The sequence below is a fragment of the Heliangelus exortis genome, chromosome 1 (assembly GCF_036169615.1).
Source record: "Heliangelus exortis chromosome 1, bHelExo1.hap1, whole genome shotgun sequence".
In the NCBI taxonomy this organism is placed as follows: Eukaryota; Metazoa; Chordata; class Aves; order Apodiformes; family Trochilidae; genus Heliangelus; species Heliangelus exortis.
Window position 1 is genome coordinate 120,818,697 of NC_092422.1, and position 20,892 is coordinate 120,839,588.

The 20,892-nt window shown below is 41.9% G+C and overlaps 2 protein-coding genes across 2 annotated transcripts in view; one reads left to right on the forward strand and one right to left on the reverse strand.

The window, feature by feature from the left end:
- The first annotated feature begins 5,996 nt into the window (after window positions 1-5,996).
- GSTK1 (glutathione S-transferase kappa 1) lies at window positions 5,997-12,625 on the forward strand. The gene is made up of 8 exons (XM_071763104.1): window positions 5,997-6,184; window positions 6,818-6,899; window positions 7,657-7,785; window positions 8,119-8,219; window positions 8,821-8,856; window positions 10,367-10,483; window positions 10,964-11,057; window positions 12,237-12,625. Exons 1-8 carry the CDS (start codon window positions 6,119-6,121, stop codon window positions 12,275-12,277), a joined length of 666 nt encoding a protein of 221 aa, XP_071619205.1. The 5' UTR covers window positions 5,997-6,118; the 3' UTR covers window positions 12,278-12,625.
- A 55-nt stretch (window positions 12,626-12,680) lies between these two features.
- The window catches only part of LOC139805020 (rap1 GTPase-activating protein 1-like), a 45,961-nt gene continuing 37,749 nt past the window's right edge, over window positions 12,681-20,892 (reverse strand). The window contains exons 20-23 of the mRNA XM_071762973.1: window positions 20,449-20,572; window positions 20,267-20,361; window positions 18,498-18,505; window positions 12,681-15,062 (exon numbers count right to left, since the gene is read on the reverse strand). Of these exons, the coding sequence (XP_071619074.1) occupies window positions 14,869-15,062; window positions 18,498-18,505; window positions 20,267-20,361; window positions 20,449-20,572 (421 nt within the window). The 3' untranslated portion in view covers window positions 12,681-14,868. The remainder of the gene's footprint in view (window positions 15,063-18,497; window positions 18,506-20,266; window positions 20,362-20,448; window positions 20,573-20,892) is intronic.

Sequence of the window (20,892 nt, forward strand, 5' to 3'; positions counted from 1 at the left end):
GGGAGGAGCCCAGCAGTGTGTTCCACCTCTCAGAGAGATGGAATCTCTGTTCTCAGGTGGCACGGTGCCTCTGAGCATGTATGGGCTTGCAGAGATGGGGCTGTGACATGCTCCTGTGACAGGCCTGGAGGCAGCCAGGGACCGTCTTACTTGGGCTCCTGCACTCCACCTTTGGCCTCTGTGCTCCTCTGTGGATCTGCAGATCTTTTTTCTTTGTCGTTTAGGGGTCAGGGTGAACCAAAACCCAGAGAACAGAATTGCTTCCTGTTAGTCCCCTCCACCCTCCCAGGGGAAGATAAAAGGGCCATAAGGAAGAGAGACTTAGAGGTTGGAAGTAAAACTAGACCAGGTTTAGTGGAACAGGGAAGAGATTGTAAACTGTGGGATTAGGTACAAATATACAAATACTTACGAAACCAAATCTTGGTGATCACTGATGTGTTTGAAGGTCCCTTGCAGCAGAAATGACTCAGGACAGAGGTCCACAGCTCTTCTCGGTAACCAATAGATTTGGATCCTGCAGAGCACACGGCGAGCTGATGCCAAAGCCTCTACCCAAGACCTCAGAGTGCACTGAAGCAGCAAAGAAGGAGGGAGCATGAAGGGGTCCAGACTTCTTCGGCTTTATACATTATGGCAGGAGATGGGAGGGAATACTGACCCCTTTCTTTTCTGCTCCCTCAGTCCCTTGGGGTCCAAAACAACCTCTCTCTAGGTACTTGTTTTGATACTACAAAATCAGCCTGTGCCCCCCCAAACCGTAACATTGTATTATCTGTTTCCTAGGAGGAAAATCTGGAAAGACTCATGTCTGAGCTGGAGGTGGCTTACAGCACAGTCCATGGTCCAAGCTGAGACTTTGCTGATAATCAAGAGATCTATGAGAGTAAGAGTGACTGCAAGAAAAGTGTGTAAGTGCATGTCTCTGCCAGAGAGTACTGGGCTGGACTAGCTGGCAAGTAGAAGGTTGGGCAAGAGGGCTCATGATCAGGGCATGTACATAAGAAGGGCTCATGATGATATTCAAGGGATTTGCAAATGTGTATATGCTCATGAATCTGAATTGTGAAGGGATGTGTCTTCACTAGGGAACTCAGCTTCAATCAGTCAGAGAGCAACAGGACTAGACTACTTATACTTCTATTTTCATGAGTGTTGTTACAGGCAGCACTCTGCCTGTTGCAGTGTGTGGTGTTGGTCATGTTTGCATTCTGTGTGTGTGTGTAGGCACATGTGTGTGTACTCTGGGGCAAACACTGAGCCTCACTACTGGCTGAACCCACACATGGGGAAGCAACAGTCAGATCCATAGGCTCCAGTGTCCTAAAAGGAAGAATCCTCAAATTCCAGAGGATGCCAGAAGCAGTGTCTTGTAACATCTCTTAACATCACACTCTATAATTTTGTTGATCCCTTGAAAAACCTGTAAGGCAGGATTTTCCTTTACAGAAGCCCTGCCAGTTCTTCCAAATGGATTTTTTTTTTTAATTCATTTGTTCATGAATTCTTTTTTGCCACCATGTCTACCAACATGCCTGGTCAAAACCTCACTCTGGATAATCTCAGATCTCTCCCAAATTCTTTCGTAATGATTGGATCACTGCCCAGTACTCGGGTGTCAAGAAAGATTTCAGTGACATGTCACAAACTACTGTTGACAGTTCAGATTTTTTATCCTTGAGTTAAAGTGACTTTAGTTTCAGAAAGCTGATTTGTTGAAAATCAAAATTACATACAGAAAGATGAGTCATCGGGAACACATTCCAGATCACATCTTGGACTAAGGGAATTGTGACACATGGCAGGATGCAGAGGGAGAGCATTTGGAGATTGCACAGGACTTGAGGTAGAATGGCTAGGGGATGAACCAAAGTTAGGATGGGTTTAAGTGACTGGAGGAAGAACAAGTGTGGGAAAACAGAGGTTAAGAGGATCGCATGTAGATAATTTGCTTCTCAGGATGCTTCTCTGGCCATGTCCTGCACCTATCTTCTTAATAAAGTAATTTTAAACTATTTTCTGTGTGAGGGCTCTCTAGTCTGTGTGTACGTGTGTGTATGTGGGTCTGAGTACAGTAAATGGAGTCAAACCACAGGTCCTAGGGCAGGCTTGCAAATGTGTGTGATTGCTAGTGAAGATGCAGCCCAATAAGCTAGTGAGTAGGTGAGACCACCTGAGAGTGGGTTTGCTGAGTGAGTTCTGAGCGTGACAATGCCTGTGTGTCTCATCTTCATCTGTCTTTAAAAGAAACAAGATGGAAAGTGAGAATAAAAACTCTACTGGTACTAAGCAGTGGATTGCTTTCATATTTATCTTAAGTATCAGCTCAAAGAAGCAGTGTTTGTTATTTAGGAAATGTTCTCTTTATCAACGCTGATGTTTTCTCATGAATATGACTTACTGTCCAAACACTTTTAAAAGAGTTTGCTTTCTTTAAAGGAATCAAGAATCAGTTTGCTGACATGAAGAAGTCCTTTGTGATCTTATTTATACATTTCAAATACTTCTAGCAGGACAATTTCCAGCCCTAACATGTACATATAAAGAGTGGTCTTGACTCTACCTGGCTTTATGACAAGGTTTCTCAGTGCTATCACATAGCAAGTAATAAATAAGAGGACAAATAGTGTGGGATTTTCTTTCTTCTTGCTGTCTGCATTTAATGTCTCTACCTTACAGAGGTAATGTACAGATGGACAGCACTAAATAATACATGGTTTGGTTGATCTTAGAGAGATGAGTCTAACATCTGTAATACAGAGAGGAATATTTTGTGCTTCACTCAAAAATAGCCAATCTGACTCTCTCAGTCAATCTCTCTCTCTTTATATAAATACATATAATATGTAAGATAAGCAGTATTTTTGAAGCAGCTTGGCTTCTCCGAGGCAAAATTTAACATCATGTTTATCATATCAGTGTATGATGAATTCATTAGAGAAAGTCAAGCAGATGAAATTCCTAGAAGTATTCAGAATAATTTACAAAATTATTTTAATTATATTGATTATAGCTGTTAATGTTAGCTCATCCTTACAATGTCCTTTCAGAACTACATGTGAAATGGCACATTTCCTTTCCAAGACCAGATATATAATGATCAATCAATATAGTTTCATAGATGAAACATTCTAACTATAAAAACAAACAGTTCTTCTATAATGAATATCTTGTTATCTAAGACATAAAAGTTTGCAAGAAAGCATACTCATATGATGGAAACTTATAATCTCAACATTTAACATCTATTGTCTAAAGTTAGACACATTTATGTTTTAACTTCTAAAGGGAAACAGGGCTGTTATCAGAGCTTTTGAGTGCTTGGAAACCTATAAAACACAGTGAGACATACCTATTAAAAAACTTAATTTAGCCCAGCATATTCAATATCGGTCATCAATATAGGGGAGGAAGACAAAAGAGTGGAACTGTTGTCCCAAGAATAGGTTACCTAGTCTGTGTTCAAAGTCTAAACCATACACAGAGACAAGATAGCAGGTTTAATACAACGTTGCCCAAGGTTGGCTGGCAGAAAACAAGACACCAGACTGACAGAACAGAGAGTATTTATACAATCAAAGCTGAGATCCAGCTACAGTGCTTACCACACTTGTCTTTTGTCCTTGATTGGTCTCTTCACATACACAGAGGGTGGGGACTAAAACTGAGTATAGACACTTTACCATGATAATGATATCCTGTAACCTGTCCTGCTCTCTGTTCAGTTCATCACAAGCCATGTGAAAGCAAAGAATGTCAAGGGGAGAAGTCAGCATGGATTCACCCAAGGGAAATCACTCCTGACCACCCTGATTGCCTTCTATGACATCACTGCTGCCTGGCTATTTCAGGGGAGAGAAGTGGACATTACCTACCTCAACTTGGATGCTGTCTCCCGTAACATCCGCATTAGGAAACTCAAGAAGTGTGGGCTAGATGAGTGGACAGAGAGGTGGACTGAGAACTGGCTGTGTTCAGAGAGTGGTGATCAATGGAGCAGGGTCGAGCTGTAGGCCTGTAACCAGCAGGCCCAGAGGTCAGTACTCTGCCTGGTCTTTTTCAACATGTTCATCCATGACCTGAGCAAGGGGACAAAGTGTATCCTCAGCAAGTTCTCTGATGATACAAAGCTGGGTGGGGTGGCTGACACTCCAGAGAGCTGTGCTGCCATCCAGCATGACCTGGACAGGCTGGAAAGCTGGGCAGAGAAGAACCTGATGAGGTTCAACAGATTCCTCTCTGCTGGGGTGCTGCACCTGGGAAGAACCCCAAGCACTAGTACAGGTTAGGGGAGGACCTGCTGGAAAGCAATTCAGAGGAGAAGGATCTGGGGGTCCTGCTAGTAAATTATCCATGAGCCAGCAGTGTGCCCTTGTTGCCAGGAAGGCCAATGTAATCCTGGGTTGCATTAAGAAGAATGTGGCCAGTATGTCGAGGGACATCATTCATCCCCTCTACTCTGCCCTGGTGAGGCCACAGCTGGAATACTGCATCCAGTTCTGGGCTCCCCAGTTCAAGAGACAGGGAACTATTGGAGAGAGTCCAGCGGAAGGCAATGAAGATGACTGGGGGATTGGAGCACCTCTCTCATGAGGAAAGGCTGAGAGAGCTGGGACTCTTTAGCCTGGACAAGAGAAGGCTGAGGGGAGACCTTGTTAATATCTACAAGTATCTAAGGGATGGGTGCAGGGAAGATGGAGCCAGACTCTTCTTGGTAGTTCCCAGTGACAGGATGAGAGACAATGGGCACAAGCTGGAACATAGAAGTTCCATCTAAACATGAGAAAAAAACTTTTTTACTATGAGGATGACCAGGCACTGGAACAGGCTGCCCAGGGAGGTTGTGGAGTCCCCTTCTCTGGAGATACTCAAAACCCACCTGGGTGCCATCCTCTGTAATGAGCTCTAGAGGATCCTGCTTTAGTGGGAGAGTTGGACTAGATGATCTCTAAAGGTCCCTTCCAATTGTGATAACTCTGTTAGTGATCCATATATGAGTGCACTCTGTACTGGAGCCAGTCTATCAGTCCTTGGCAGGCCAGCAATGATCACTCTTCAGCATTGTCATTCTAAGTACCATTTAAAAGAGCCTGTGGCTGTACATCAGTTACTTCAAAGAGCAAATAACTCAGAGGTGGAACAAAGTGGTAGGGAAGCATATTGCACTTCCAGATCAGGCAGAAGGAAAGATGAAATTCACTTCTTTAAGCTCAGATTGTGATTGTCTCTGACCATGAGGATTCACTTGAGGAAAGAGATAATGGAAAAAGGGTCGGCTGTGTAATTTTGGAAAAGCTGAGTTTGTACTGTTGCTCCTGTACACAAGCCACCCTTAACATAGGGAAACAAATTTACTGAGTGTATCAAAAAGGAGATGGGAAGTAGTGCATTCTTGCCTCCGTGCAATATTCTCCATACTATATGATTCAACGGAATACTGTAATATACTTGAGAAGATTTTAAAATATTATGGCAGAGACAGATTATTTCACTGGTGTAACATAAGACTAAGTATACAAATATAATGAAAAAAAATTTCAAAAAAAGGAAAATTATTCATTGTCTTTGTGCTTTAGGTTGTAGTGTAAGAAAATTCTTTAAAGTTCTAGTGAGTGCACTGAACGGTTTGTAACGATGAGGTTCCAGCTAGCAAGGACTTTGATTTCTTACCCCATCTGCTAAGTTTTCTGGGGGGAATGATTTGTTAGTTGGTTGGTTGGTTTGATTTTTGGTTTTGGGGAGGTTTTGGGGGGGGGGATTTTGTGGTTTTTTTTTTTCTTTTCTTCCACATTCCACATACCCTCTGCAGGCTCTGGCAGGGCAGACGTGCTCCGGGAACACATGCCGGGACGCGCCCCTCCTCCTCCCCCCAACCCGATCTTCAACGGGCAGACAGCACAGGGCACCTCAGAGCCGGGACCGGGCCTTAGCCACACCGGGGCAACCAGCGACAAGAGAAACGACAGAGAGAAGGGGCCAGAAGGGACGAAGCCAGACCGCGTCCCAGGGGAGCAGCGGGCGGCCCCGCCTCCGTACCCCGCCTGCGCCGGGGGAGGCGCAGCCGCTGCTGCTGCCGCTGGAGAGCGCTGATAGCGGCGGCGGAGGGGTCGGGGAGAGGATGGGGCGGACCGTCGTGGAGTTTTTTTACGATGTGGTGTCCCCTTACTCCTGGCTGGGGTTTGAGGTGAGGGGAAGGAAGGTTGTTCCGCGGGTGTCCCGCAGTCTCTCCGCGGCAGAGGCCTCTGCGGCGGCTGCCGGGGCGGGGCCGGGCAGGCTCGGTCAGGGCCGCAGCTGCCGCCGCTTCCTCTCCGATCAGGGGATCTGCAGGGTACGCAGATCGTCCGGGCTGCTCGCCGTGCCTTCCCGCCCCGCTTCAGCAGCTCCTTCTCCACCTTATCTTTGGGTTTTGTTGTTGTCTCATTTGCTAGCGATACATGGGGTTGAAAACCAGGCACACAAGGAAGTGTGCCGCAGCCAAATGGCAGCATGGCCTGTGCTTATTTGGGAGTTATTCTTGAAAGTTTTGTTTTGGGGATAGTTGTGGTTTGATCTTTATTAAGGGTGAGTGTGCACTCATGAGCTTGATTGACCTTTTCCTTATTTACCTTTGTTTGGTCGTACTACGAATGCGGTCCTTTCTGGTTTACTGAGATCAGAGTTCTCTTACAGCCTCTGAAGAAGGACTTTAGGCCTAGCACGGGTAAAATAAAAGCATTATCGGTATTGTTTTATTTCATACCTTATCTTACTTCCTAGGGACACACACCTCTGCAGACATCTCTGACTGTTAATGTGTTACTACACCTTTACATTCCAGGTGCTTTGCCGGTACCAGCACATGTGGAATATTGATCTGTGCCTTCGCCCAGCTTTCCTTGGTGGCATAATGCAAGCAACTGGTAGGCAATACAGGGAGTTTAGCTCTACAGAGCTATTACTTTTTTCCCTAGTAGGACACTAGTGACCAAGCTCTTGGTGAGTGCAGAGCCCATAGAGCCAGCTTTAAACTTAAGTTTTGGCACCAGTGTCAAATTAACTGTAGGACTGTGGAGCTCAGTAGTGACTGAGAAATCAGCCATCAAGAATTTCATGGTGTTGCAGCGACACAGCCCCAGATGATTATACTGCTTGTGGCATATACAGAGTATGCAAAAGCTCGTCACTTCTAAAATAGGATACGAACACTTTTCCTAAAGGTTTGGTGTTGACTTAAAACCTGAATTGATTTGTGGAATGCTTGTAGTTAGTAATATGCATGAAGGGTGCAAGTATGCCGTAAAATAGTGCTTTTAGCCATTAGAACTAATGGCTACTTCAGAACTTCAGAACAAGTTCTTCATTGAAGACTTATAAATCATGAAAGTTACACGTTTCTACATTTGTTTTACCATGCATTAGTAGTTGTTTAGCTTAAAAGTCAATTATCTGAATTGATGTATATCCCTGCTTGGACATTTGTACATTGGTTTAAAACTGGTTCTGCTAACTTAAACGATTGGTCTGTGCAAAACCAGAATAAATTATGTGTAAATCCTTGCGGTGTGTATTTCAGAAGCCAACATGAACCATTTCTTAGGCATATGTATGCATGAGATCTAGTTTGTCCAGTGATACTATAATACAGTTGAAAATCGTAATGGAACTTTTCTCTGAAAGGTAACAAGCCCCCAGGATTGTTGCCAAAGCGTGCAGAATACTTGCTGAAGGATGTAAAAAGGATGGCAAAATACTACCAAGTGCCTATAGAGATTTCAGAAAGTGACTTCCAACGTATCCTTAATACAAGTAAGAGACTTAACTTAGATGGTGTCTTTAAACTCTAGCACTTTGTGTTAAAATGTTCACTAACAGTGAGGCATAAAGGTGAAGATGTGCACAGCTTCTCTCTAGATCAGTGAACAAGATGAAGTCTGCATTTTAACCATAAAAAGAACTTCTGGAGAAATATGCTCATGAATGACATTAGCATGGAAGATACTGTGAATCAGCATAACTTTTACTTTTTAGGGGTTGTTGCAGAGAAGATCATACTCTTCAGTAGCACTTCTGCAGACGAGATTTCTCTTCCTCATCCCATGCCCTGTTTCAGTATGTTTCTTTGTCTCCCACTAATCTCAGACAGTCTTGGGGCCATGCGTTTCATCACAGCCATTGATATGACACAACCACAATACTTGGAACCCTTATCTAGAGAGTTCTGGACACGTTTTTGGTCACAGGTCAGTATTGTAGGAAGACAACTTTTCCCTTCTTTCCTCTGTCACCCTTCCTGTCTCAATTCATTCAGATGTGGAATTTGAGCAAGAGAAAGGAAAATACCTTTTAATGAAGTCATAGCAGGAAACATGAGGTCATGGTGGTTCAGAAGGCATTAGATGAAAAAAAAAACTAGCTTATATTCAGCTTTATTTGCTGCCTTTTAGGTATTGTGACCCAGCCAATAACAAAGGACCTAGCTGCCCTAGGCTAGGCCTTAGCAGAGATGGGGCCAGATTTTGCAGACAGGGGAACTTCTGGGGGAACTTTCAGCAGCTTCTAGCAGGAGCCATCCCTGTGTCACCTCTCATGCTACCAAAACCATGCCACCATGCTACACAGGTATGCGTGGTGAGTCCTATGGGCTGAGTGGATCAGTAGTTTGTAGCACTTAAAATGTTCCTAGATTGGGTGACTTAAAGCTTTCTCTGAGACAGTTTATGCAGCAACTAGTATTGTTTCTATTACTGTTTTTTTTTCTTTATTTTAGAAAAGTTGTGTTCAAGTCCAGAGATGAGCTTTGGTTCTTAAGTACTGAATTACTTATTTTATTCTTTTACCCAGCATCAAGATATCAGTGAGCCAGAGAGTATAGTGGCTGTAAGTGTCTCCTTTTTGTTGGTTCTTCTGCATTTCTGATAGAGATTCTTACTGATGACTTGGATCAGAATAGGCATGAAGACAGCTCAGCCAAATAATCACTTGGAATTTTGAAAACTCTCAGCTAGAAAAAAGTGGGTTTAATTTCTATAGCAGCTCTGTTTGGAATGATTTTTTTTGTCATGCTTTGAATAACACTTAGAACCAGAATACATATTTTTGTTAATTCATGTGGTAAGATACACAGGATGGACAGTGAATTATATGTTTTATTAACAGTAGTGAAAGTAGAATAATAGAATCATTTGGTCAGAAAAGACCCTTAAGATCATCTAGTCTGAATGTTAATCTAGCACTTTCCACTAAACCATGTCTTTCAGTACAACATCTACATGTCTCTTAAATACCTCCAAGGATGGTAATACCACCTCTTCTTTGGGTAGCCTGTGCCAGTGCCTGACAGCCCTTTCACAGTGAAGAATTTTTTTCTCATATCCAGTCTTCTCTGGTACATCTTGAGGCCATTTCCTCTTGTTTCTTGTTCTATCACTTGTTACTTGGGAGAGGAGACTGACACCCACCTAATTACAGTCTCCTCTTACGTAGTTCGAGAGAGTGATAAGGTCTCCCTTCAGCCTCATTTCCTCCAGACCAAGCAACCCCAGTTCCCTCAGATGCTCTTCCTAAGACTTTCTCTCCAGACCATTCATCAGCTCCATTGCCCTTATTTGGACAAACTCTGGCACATTGATCTCTTTCTTGTGGTGAGGGGTCCAAAACTGAACAGAGTATTCAAGTTGGAGCCTCACTAGTGCTGAGTTACAGGGGGACAGTCACTTCCACAGTAGTTCTGATGCGGTTGGCCAGGGTGCTCTTGGCCTTGGCCACCTGGGTGCATTTTTGGCTCATACTCAGCTGTCCCAAAGGTCCTTTTCCACCCAACAGACTTCTAAACACTCTTTCCTAAGCCTGTAGGGTTGCATGGGGTTGTGACCCAAGTGCAGGACCTGACACTTGGCCTTGTTAAACCTTATACAGTTGGCCTCAGCCCATTGATCCAGCCTGTCCAGGTTGCACTGCAGAGCCTTCCTGCCCTCAGGCAGATGAACTCTCTCTCTCAGCTTGGTGTCATCTACTCACTTACTGAGGGTTAACTCAAGCACAGAATTTTCCTTTCTTTGTCTTTCTGTCTGTCTTTCTGTCTCTGTCTCTCTCTCTCTCTCTTTGTTCAGGAACACATTGGGAAAAATGTGCAGATTTGGGGCCTGGAAGTTCAAAATATTCCTTCTATTTTGTATTTGAGAGTTGATAAATGATGAATGGGTTGAAGATACCTCATGACAGTTGTGCTACAGGTTCTTCAAGGTTGCCAGAAGTGCTTCAAGGGTATTTTGTAATTTTTTTGGTGATAGATGTTAAATAATAACACTGAAGATTAAATTAATTAGGCAATAGTAGGAATTAGAATATTTAGTATTAGAGTACTCCTAATTCTGTCTTCTCTTTTTAGGTTGCAGGACTGGCTGGGCTATCATCAGAGGTCACCCAGGAGCTACTTGAAATGATTTCAACCCCTGCAGTGAAGAACCGACTGAAAGAGACAACAGAGAAGGCAATAAATTATGGGGTGAGATGTTTCCCATGCCATGCATTCCTTCCCTATTAAGAATACTGGGGAGCAAGAATCTGATGATTAGAGAACACTACATATACCATCACTTTTAGGTGGTCTTTGCTTTTTGAACTTGTGAAAGCTAACTCACTGTTGTTGGTAGCTCATTGCATTGTGCTCTGGGAAAGCAGGCTCATTATGGTTGTACTGCAAGGATAGGGAGCTACTGGACCAGTATTAAGAGATACCATTTATCTCTACTTGACATAGAACTGTGGATTTATCAGGCTGCTCTTTTTTGCTCCTTCTAAAGGGGCACACAGGCTTTGGAGAGTTCTCTGCTTTCAGATGGCTCCATTAGACTTACCTTTAAGAATGAAGAAGCTGAAACCATGGAAGGAAAAAAGTTTGCTTTTTATTCCTGAAGGTTGATAATGTGTTTGCAAAAATTTCTCATTATAACATTATCTATTTTCATCTCCATGGTGTAAATAGGCATTTGGGATGCCTTCTTTTGTGGCACATTTTAATGGGGAACCTCATCTCTTTTTTGGCTCTGATCGTATCGAGCTGCTAGGCAGCATTATAGGTGAGTATACCTAATAATGTGACTTTTGGCTTCATGCTTTTACACTCAGTTTATAAAATATGTAATACAGCAAAATAAAACACTCTCAGTGTCTTCAAATATTGAGTGATGTTGGGTATCCTACCCATGGGGTGAAACTTCTGACTAGAACATATCTCAGTACAGTTAGAGTGACCAAAGATGTAGTCCTTTTCCAAACAAGAAGTAATTTGAGTTCACTGTCTTCTCTCGGTATGTTTCAAGGCTTTGAGCTACACATGCAATTCTCAAATTACTACTGAAACTCTTTAGTTATCAAAATGTTCACGTTTAACCTTTTGGTGCTGGGCATTAGATCTTAGCTAAGATTAAGATTATGGCTGATGTGGCATCTTTTTTTTTTTTTTTTTTCTTTGGTTTTAACATTTTCATTTTATATCTCTTCCCTCTTGATAAAAAGCACATTACCACAGCTCCCCAATCCATAACTCAACTGCTTAACTGCACAACTTTTAGCAGAACAATTGAACTACTGATCTCAAAGTTTGGCACCTGGGAGAGTTTGTCAATAGAAAGAGTTACGCACATAATTAGTTCTGATGCATTTGTTGAAAAATTTCAGCAGAAAAAAATAAAGTAAATTAAAATAGGCCATAGGCTTAAACAGAAAGGATTTTTTTTAGGTTTATTTTATTTTCTGGATGGGTTTCTGATTCTGTAAAAATATTGTTGATGAAAAGGAAAGTGAGGAAGAGGAATACCCAGCACCCACTCCAGTAGTCAGTAATCCTAATTGGATTGTTATAGCCCGCTTTCTAGTCTCACCTCCAAGGACTTCAACAGTTTTTCTTTTTTCTCCCAAGTTCTCCAGCCTTCCAGCCTTTTTCTCTTCCTTACCCCCAGCCCCTCAGAAAAAGGAGTCCTAAAAAGAATTGGCTTCACAGTCATGTGGAGTGCTCCAGACCTGCAGTATCTCTCAACTCTGACAGAGTAAAATAATTTTCCTGTACGGCTTAAGTTGTGACTAGACAGTGCAAGATCTATGGAGCTGGCTGAAGCATGACATAGATGATACATGTACCTAAATATCTATTACCTGCCCTTGAAAAGAAGAGTAGGAACAGGCATCCTACTGCAGAAATGTGACTGCTTCTATGTATTAAATTTTAACTTTCTCCGTTGTGCTGGTTTGCCTTGCAGGGGAAAAATGGCTGGGGCCAGTTCCAAGCTCTAAGATGTGAAAAGTCCTGGAGAAATGCGAGTGAAATGCATGTACATGGTCAGTCTTCAGTGATTACCTGAATGTATCCAGTTCTATGAAGAGATAGCTTTTTCATCCTTAACAGCTAACTTTACAGCTTGGTTTCATCTCTAATTCTGAAGAACTGGAAGGTTTGCCAGTATTACCAGTGTGGTGAGGTCTTTACCCAGACAAACATTCTTCTTTTCTTTCAACATATCAATGATTAGCGTTAAAGGTGAAACACTAAATATTTAACTTCCGACAGATTAAACATTCTTCTTTCCCAATTAATTCTCTTTCTCACTGTAAAAGCATGAGGATTAAATTGTTGTTATTGGGACTATCATCTCTGGATTTTTCACATCTCCCTGCTTGTCATTTTATTAAAACAGACATAGAACTTAGAGAAGCTGGCCATATTCTCCTTTTTTTTTAAGTCCAAAATACTACATAGATGGTAGAAGCACAGAACAAGATATCACACTTCCTTTACTCTGTAGCATGGCTATTGGAGGGGACATGAGAGAGAAGAGTGGAAGAGAGAAGGACAATCCAAGCCCAGAGAGAAATCTGGGGAAACAATCTGGTATTCCAGAAGGAACTGTCCCCCTCCTGGACAGTATTTTATACACTTTGCTCTGCAGTGACTGACATTTGAAGACACCACACACATGCATTCTCAGGCACCAGCCCCAGACCTTGCCGGGGTTTTTAATTAAGTTTTACAGTTAGTTTTACAGTAATGTCTTTGGAGGACAGTGATGAACAACATGTAAGTTCCATTGGTAACTGAACCAGACTGCTTTGCTTCCTCAAGAACGGCCTATGCTGTCTATCTAAAGGTGATTTGGTTAAAGCTGTCTGGGATTTCCCATAATGTAATCTGCAGATGGAAAGAGGGAAATAATAAACCCAAAACACTTCATTTTTCACTCTCACCTCCAATTACAGTAGTTAAAAATTTCACTCTGAAATAGTTTGAACCTGGTCCTATACTATCTGAATTGGAAAACACACTTGAATTAATTTGATATGAGGCTTGATTTCTCGGTGATTCCTGGATGTTTCCGGGCTGACACTGATGATTTCTCCATCAGTATGGCTCTCTGGGAGCTGTACCATTGGTTTTGGTACTTTGGTTCATGCTTTTAAGTAGTCCCAGTGCTGCTGAGTACTCACTTCTTTACCAGGCTTCCCTTTCCCATGTGTCTGTAAATGTCAGCCTGCTGCAACACCCGTGGCCACCACCACATGGAGCTTAATATTAATCTGATTGGTCTGAGTCCTCTGGTGGCAGAGCATTACTTTAAAAAAACACCACTGTGTCTTTTTACCAGGCACAAGGGCAGATGCTAAGCACTAATATGAACTGCTAGTAATTTAGGACTAGCTGGAAGACTTTTTCTTCCATAAAGATTATACCTCTTTACTTAGCTATACACCAGACTAATTCCTGGGAGCGTCATGTGCACGTCACTTTCAAGGTAGTGTGCTGTTCAGCTGTCAAGCCAGATAAGATAGTGGGTAAGGAGAGGGACTTTGAACTGAGACTCTCAGTCTAAAATGGACTATGAACTCTAGGGAACAAGCCTGGAGTTGTGTTCACCTTAGTTCTGTTACAGACCTCACCAGGAGATCCAGCTCCACTTCCCATTTCAGGAAAATCAGTGAAAGTGGCATGGAGAAGTAGGTCCCAGCACTGCTAGGCTGCAAGCAAAAAACCAAGCATACAGAAAGGCACAAAGTCACCAAATGAGCAAAAGAAAATGGTTCAAGTAAAAATAATTAAAGGAAGCAGAGGGTAGGTGCTGAGAAAGCTAGTATCTGAGTAAAGGAAACTGAAAAATGAAAGAAGGAGGAGAACAAAACAGCGTGGATTAGGGTAGAGAGAAGAATGTGATCTGCTGTTCCATTAGAGTGAGCAGGCAACAAAGAAAGGCAGAGCTTATGTAGATTTAATAGACCATAGTCAACTAGGCATGGAAGGTCATTTGGGGAGAAGGTATAGGATTAACTGTATTTACTCTGAAGCTGCACAGCAAATTTGCAGTGAGGCCAAGGAAGGTGGAGGTGTCTTCACCCTGAACTAATGGGCTGCAGGACTCCTTCATGTCCATTACCTGTGTTCTTCACCCAGCGTACACTGAGAGTCCTCTAGCAGTGACCCCACACAGGACAAGCAGTTCTTCAAGTTTCCCCACCAAGCACATTCTTACTGCCCTTTCTTGTCACAGAATCATCCTGTTGGAAAAGATACGATGTCACCTGCAGATTTACTGAGGGTGCACTCAACCTCCTCATCCAGATCATTGATAAAAATATTAAACAGGAGCGGCCCCAGCACTGAGCCCTGGGTAATACCACTTGTGACCAGCCACCAACTGGGTTTAACTCCAGGCACCACAGCTCTTTGTGCCTGGCCATCCAGCTAATTTTTTACCCAGCAAAGTGTACAGCATTCTAAGGCCATGTATAGCCACTTTCTCCAGGAGAATGCTGTGAGAAACTCAGTAGAAAGCTTTACTAAGGTCCAGGTCAACAGCATCCACAGTCTGATCCATGAAATGTGTCACTTTGTCCTCTCAAGTGTCAGCAAGCAAAGCCTCCCAAATGAAATCTCATGAAGTCTTTCTCTTTTCTCCCAACCTTATCTCTGTGCAAGTAAGAAGGAAACATTTTCTTAAAGCACTTCACTGGATTATTATTGTGCTCAGCATCTGCTTTGCTGCTTTTCCCTTTTCCATTGGAGCCAGCAACACTGCTGGAAGGAAGCAACCTGCTTCCTAGAAGGGGACAAGGAGCAATAAAAAAATAATCAAAATGTTCCCCGGAGCTGCGCATGTAACTGCCCACATTTTAACCTCAGACTTCAAAGATCTGTGGCTCATCCACAGGTAAGAGTGAAAAGAATTTTCTAAATCCTAATCTGACTAATGTAGTTCCCAACCTATCTTAAAAGACTAAGTGGCTACTTGGCTTTTATTTAATTTCAAAAAAGTCACTGAACTTGTCCACTAATTCCAACTGTGTTTCAGAAGTTTTCCCAGTGTAGACAATCGTACCAGTTTCATGATGTGGTTTTAAAACTCTGAGGTTCAGAAACAAAACTGGGACATCCTTAGCTTTTTTTGTTAATTTTTCCTTTAAACAAAATGAATTTGTAATACCAGGGCTCTTTTCCATTTGTATATATCCCAGCTCTAGTACTTTGAAATTTAATTATGATGTATGTTTGTAGGCACTTTAAAAACACATTTGAAACAACTGTGCAAATAACTAACCTAGAAGTGTCTTAAAGAAAGTTTTAAGGAGGGTTATAGCTCAATTTATATCCTGGCCCTGGGGCTAGGGAGGAAGTCACCTCTGTCTCATGTTATATTCAGTGGCATGACAGACATGTTGGTGCTTTAGAGCCAAGTCAGAGAATAGGAGTTTTTGTCAATGGCAGTTCTCCATGTATCTAGCTCTGGTAGCATTACGATCACAGATTGCTGACATTTTTTTCTTACTTTGTGTAACTTTGCTCTCTCAATCTGAATGACAAATTGGAGAATCTAAGAATGTTTACATGGGTTAGAAATTCTAGAATCATTCAGTGTATGAACCAGACTTAGAGTGGGCAACTAAAATGTCTTAGGTTTCTTCATAAAAACTCAGTTCAGTCTGATTTTACATAGTACATTAACATTTTACACATTTAATGTATAGCTCACTGGGGGGGAAAACTAAAACACACAGATGCTTCTCTGCATCCCAAAGTGTTTGCTTTCATTTTAGCTTAACTCTGTCATTTCTTCAGTTTATTATGGTTGGTTATAGTTAATTACAGATCTTCCTCTTACACAGATTAACTCAAACTATCAATATTCATTTAAATGTAATTTTGTCTAAGAGTATTAATGTGTTGTCACACATGATCTTTTGGTAATTAGTCTTCTGTCAGGGCTGGCTGTAATACATAAATAGAAAACTTAGTATTCACAAAAATAAAAATAAATATACCATCCCTGTTTTTTTTTTTCCTAGTATTATTAGCACAACAAATGTCTCTTAATCCTGTGTTTTTCTACCTTGAGAACTGTCAGAATTTCTGGAAAATAAAATTAAAAAACCTTTGAAACTCCTAAAGATAAGATTTCACTTTGCACTTAGAAAATGCAGACTCAACTCTGCTGCCACATGTACCCCGTCCTCACTTCCCTCCAACTTTTTATTTCCTTTCTAGCCCTTTATAAGCACAAACACATTCTAAATTATGTAGATGGTGACATCATCAAACTTTCTTACTGCATCCAGCAATGGTACTCAATACTACATCTCTACAGTGTCCTGATTAGGTGAGTTGATTTCAGCTAGTCAGAAAATATCCAGTGTTTTATCCCTTTTAACCATGGCTCTCCTGGCATTAATCAGAAGGCCATATACAAACCTGCATGCTTGGTGTAGCTTTATTTTTTAAAAAAATCTCTGCACTGAAGACGTAAGAGTAAATATGGTACAGCATTATACATTAATGATGTATATACCCATGAGATGATAAATATGGAGTCAGCAGACAGGGAAACTATCTGGAGGGAGAAGCAGAGGCACCTAGGAAGCATCTCTATTTCCAATATTCATAACAAAAGGGGAACAGCTACACTGTGTTGAGTCAGCAGCTTTTACTTAAGGAGACAGGCTGGGAGCTCAGAGCAAGCTGGGCCTGTACTATCAACCTAGCACTTGGATCTGGCTCTGAAATTTCATAGCTCAGGTACAGCACTAGGTCCCAATGGGATTTTCCAGCAAGAATACAGGAATTAAACTTTTGCACAACTGAGTACAGAGGTAAAAGAAAAGAGAACCCAAGCCAATATAATAAAAGTTGATAGTGGATCGTTTCCATTGGGCTTTACATGAGGCAGGTATATGGGAGTGAGAAGTGGGTTTGTGGAAATTTCACACTTGGATTAAACTATTGGCCACAACAAGGGAGGCATAACAGCACTGTTAAAAAACTAAACACTTCATTATGCCTGTTTCTGGGAGTGCTCTTGGAGAAATGAGAGGGAAACCAAGGTCAGAAGGGAATGGATATATTTTACTTGATGGCAATAGACAATTTTTGACACTCAAGCAACACAAGTTTACATTTAACACTAATGTTCTGCTCCCATTAGTATTTCTTGTCACAAATAAACACCAGCTGTTAAATTCACTTTTGACAGGGATCCATCTTTCATACCTGCTTGTTCTCAGTGTGGTGCCATAAAGACAACAGGAGTGAATAAAACTCAGATATTTGTGAGGGGAGCTGTGGCCTTCTCAGAATAAACCCAGACCTGTGGAAAAGGTAAGCTGGACAATGCTCTGTTGATTCAGAGAAAAACTCACACCATCAGGCACAAAGCAGCTATTTGCCTTTATGGTGTCAGTTCCAGATCCCTTCAAAAAGAGGCAATTCCATGGTATTGGGCCTCCTGGCCTTGTAGTATTTCTTTATTTCTCTTGCTCTGAGCTGATGACACTGAACGCTTTCTTCCCAGTGTACAACACAAGGATCTACAGCAGCTCGTTCTCAGTTTCTGCCTCTTAACAGCAGCTCATCAGCTATCTTCTGCTGTGAAGGCTCAATATCTTAATCAATGAACTCTATAAGGGGACTGAGTACTTCCTCAGCAAATTTGTAGACACCAGCTTGGGTGGGAGTGTTGATCTGCCTGAGGGTAGGAAGGCTCTGCAGAGGGATCTGCACAGGTTGAACGGATGGGCTGAGGTGAACTGTATGAGGTTTAACAAGGCCAAGTGCTGAATCCCACATTTCAGTCACAACATCCCCATGCAATGCTACAGACTTGGGAAAAAGTGGCTGGAAAGGAGCCAGACAGAAAAGGACCTGGGGGTGCTGGTTGATGGCTGGCTGAATATGAGCCAGCAGTCTGCCCAGGTGCCCAAAAAGGCATCCTGGCTTGTATCAGGAATAGTGTGGCCAGCAGAAGGGATGTGATTGCACCCCTGTACTCATCACTGGTGAGGCCACACCTCGAGTACTGTGTTTGGCTCTGGGCCCCTCACTACAAGAAAAACGTTGAACTTCTGGAGGGAGTTCAGAGAAGGGCAGCCAAGCTGGTGAAGGGTCTGGAGAACAAGTCCTGTGAGGGGAGCATGTGAGGAAACAGAGGTTGTTTAGCCTGAAAAAAAGGTAGCTGAGGGGAGACCTTACTGCTCTATACAACTACCTGGGTGGGTAGTAAGGTGGGTGTTGGTTTCTTCTCTCAAGCAAATAGAAAAATAACAATAGGACTAGAGGAAATGGCCTGAAAGTGCAGTAGGGGAGGTTTAGGCTAGATATTAGGAAGAATTTCTTTTCTGAAAGAGTAGTCAGGTGCTGGAACGGGCTGCCCAAGGAGGTGGTAGAGTCACCATCCCTGGAGGTATTTAAAAACTGTAGATGAGGCACTTCAAGGCATGCTCTAGTTTAGGTGATATATTATTTGGTGAGGGGTATTGAAAGTTGGATGCTGTGATCTTAGAGGTCTTTTCCTATCATGGCAGTTCTTTGATTCCTGACATGCTTCTTTTTCATATTATGATATTTAACACATTTATGTTTCCCCCTCAGGACAAGCAGCCTCTGTTCATAGCACCTCACTTCCTAATTGTGGAATATGGCATGGCTCTCTTCTTCCTCTGAATAACCAGTAATTCCACTTCTTTTTATTGTTTTTCCAGACTTGCAGTACCATTGCCTTGGGTTTTCCTGTTCCTCAAAGTATATAAGCACTCATGCTGTGAGATGTTTTGCAGATGTGGAGAAATCTTACATAACCTCTAACAGAACAAAATTCTCTGCAGAAAATCTAACAGTATCTCATCTTCAGTGCTGTTGCTGAGATACAGGCAACTTTAAGCAGAGATCCGATGGCCACTCTTCATATCTCAGAGCTTCTCCAGAGATTAAGAGACCTATCTCTGCCTTCAAAGTAAATTTGTTCTACTTTCTGACCCTTGTAAGTTTTTTCAACCATCCCTTTTCTCACAATTCCTATAAAGATTTAGCTGTTCCTTCCAAACAACTCTCTCCCTTGCCATTCACTGAATCCCCAGTGTCTCTTACCATCTCAACCTGTTCCTATTCCAGAATCTTTTAGCAACAAAAACTTTGCCTTCCACAGTCCCTAATGACTTCCCAATCTCCAAAGCTTAAGTCTTTTCAATTATACTTTCCAAAATCTTACACAGTAACTTCAGCCTTGTTCTCAGAAACAGACTGAAACAGATTTATATCTTCCATAATTTCAGCTTTAGACTGATGCTCAACAAGAAATGTTTCAGTCCAAACCAGTTTATTTTAATAAAATGAAACACAACTGCAAACAAGGTCTGAGATCAAGGCAGCTTAATCAGGGCACCTTAACAACAGGTACTGCCATAGTTCTCCCTGCAATGGGACTAAAGAGAACTTCTAATGACTATAATAATTTCTATACTGTGAATGGATCTTCTTTAATCAACTACTTCCATTTTACTCAATTACTACACTATGAGCCCCAGCTTTGGCAGTCAAAAGGCTCAATGCAGGTTAACTATCTGATTACCCACCTTCTGAAGAACATACTGCTTTGTACAGGAAGCACTGCTTCTGTAATTCCCATATCCAATTTAGTTTATAAAGGCACTGCATTCAGAAAAGCAACCACTGAGATACATGCTCTCTACAGAAGCACAGAACACATTAATTCTTTGCAATCTACTGTAACTTCTGAAGTGTTTACAACACTATTTATTCAGGCTACTGAAACACACTTCCTCTCTCATTCTTTTGCCATTAAATTTGCATGCTAGCTTCTCTCCACCGTTCTATGAGCATACCATACAATACTATGCTTCTCAAATCTTAAGCATAGCATACAAAATATTTTGCTAAATGAATGTGGCTCAACTTTCGTATGCTTCTAGAAGCACTGAGTATTTTTTCTTTCCTTCCTTTCTTTTTTTCCTTGCTCATCTGGAAGTATTGGGTGTGCAGCCACTGTCATCCAGCCACATACTCTGAACTACTGAATCCTGTTTTGGAGGGCCCTCAAGAGAGCAGCTCCTGGAGAGGGCAAAAAAGACACATTTTTAAAAATAATGCACATGGTAAAATCAGGGATTATAGCCTCTGTTTCTTAAAGATCATACACCTACCCTATCACTATCTTCTTGCTCAGATGTTTCATCTTCATGCAAACCACTACAGCAGCTGCTTACACTGGATGAAGAATGTGAGAATGGCTGCATCACACAATAACCTGAAGTCTGACTCCTCATTCTGTGAAACGCAAATATTCAACATCATCGTGCTTTTGTTAAACATAGGCTTGCACTTCTTGTGGCATAGCTTTATTACATGGCAGTCAGAAATAGTAAGAAGAAATTACTCATCCTAAGCTAGTTTTTCCACCTAGGAGCAGAATCCAGGTGAACTGGCTTGCATTCCTTAATTTCTAGTTGCTACTTTTAGTACAAACACCAATTCTTGTTTCCATTCTGGGTACCTGTATGCAAGGACAAGAACAACTGAATTTTTAAGTCACAGATCTAAGTGTTTTAAAGAAGAAAGTTAGAGAGTCAAACCACCTACATTTAAGC

Bases quoted from the DNA above. Each gene is read 5' to 3' on its own strand.
- GSTK1 (XM_071763104.1), top strand. From the start codon at position 6,119: ATGGGGCGGACCGTCGTGGAGTTTTTTTACGATGTGGTGTCCCCTTAC. The intron at 7,786-8,118 runs GTAAGAGACTTA...CACTAATCTCAG, and splicing joins CCAACGTATCCTTAATACAA to ACAGTCTTGGGGCCATGCGT. The intron at 11,058-12,236 runs GTGAGTATACCT...TTTGCCTTGCAG, and splicing joins GCTGCTAGGCAGCATTATAG to GGGAAAAATGGCTGGGGCCA.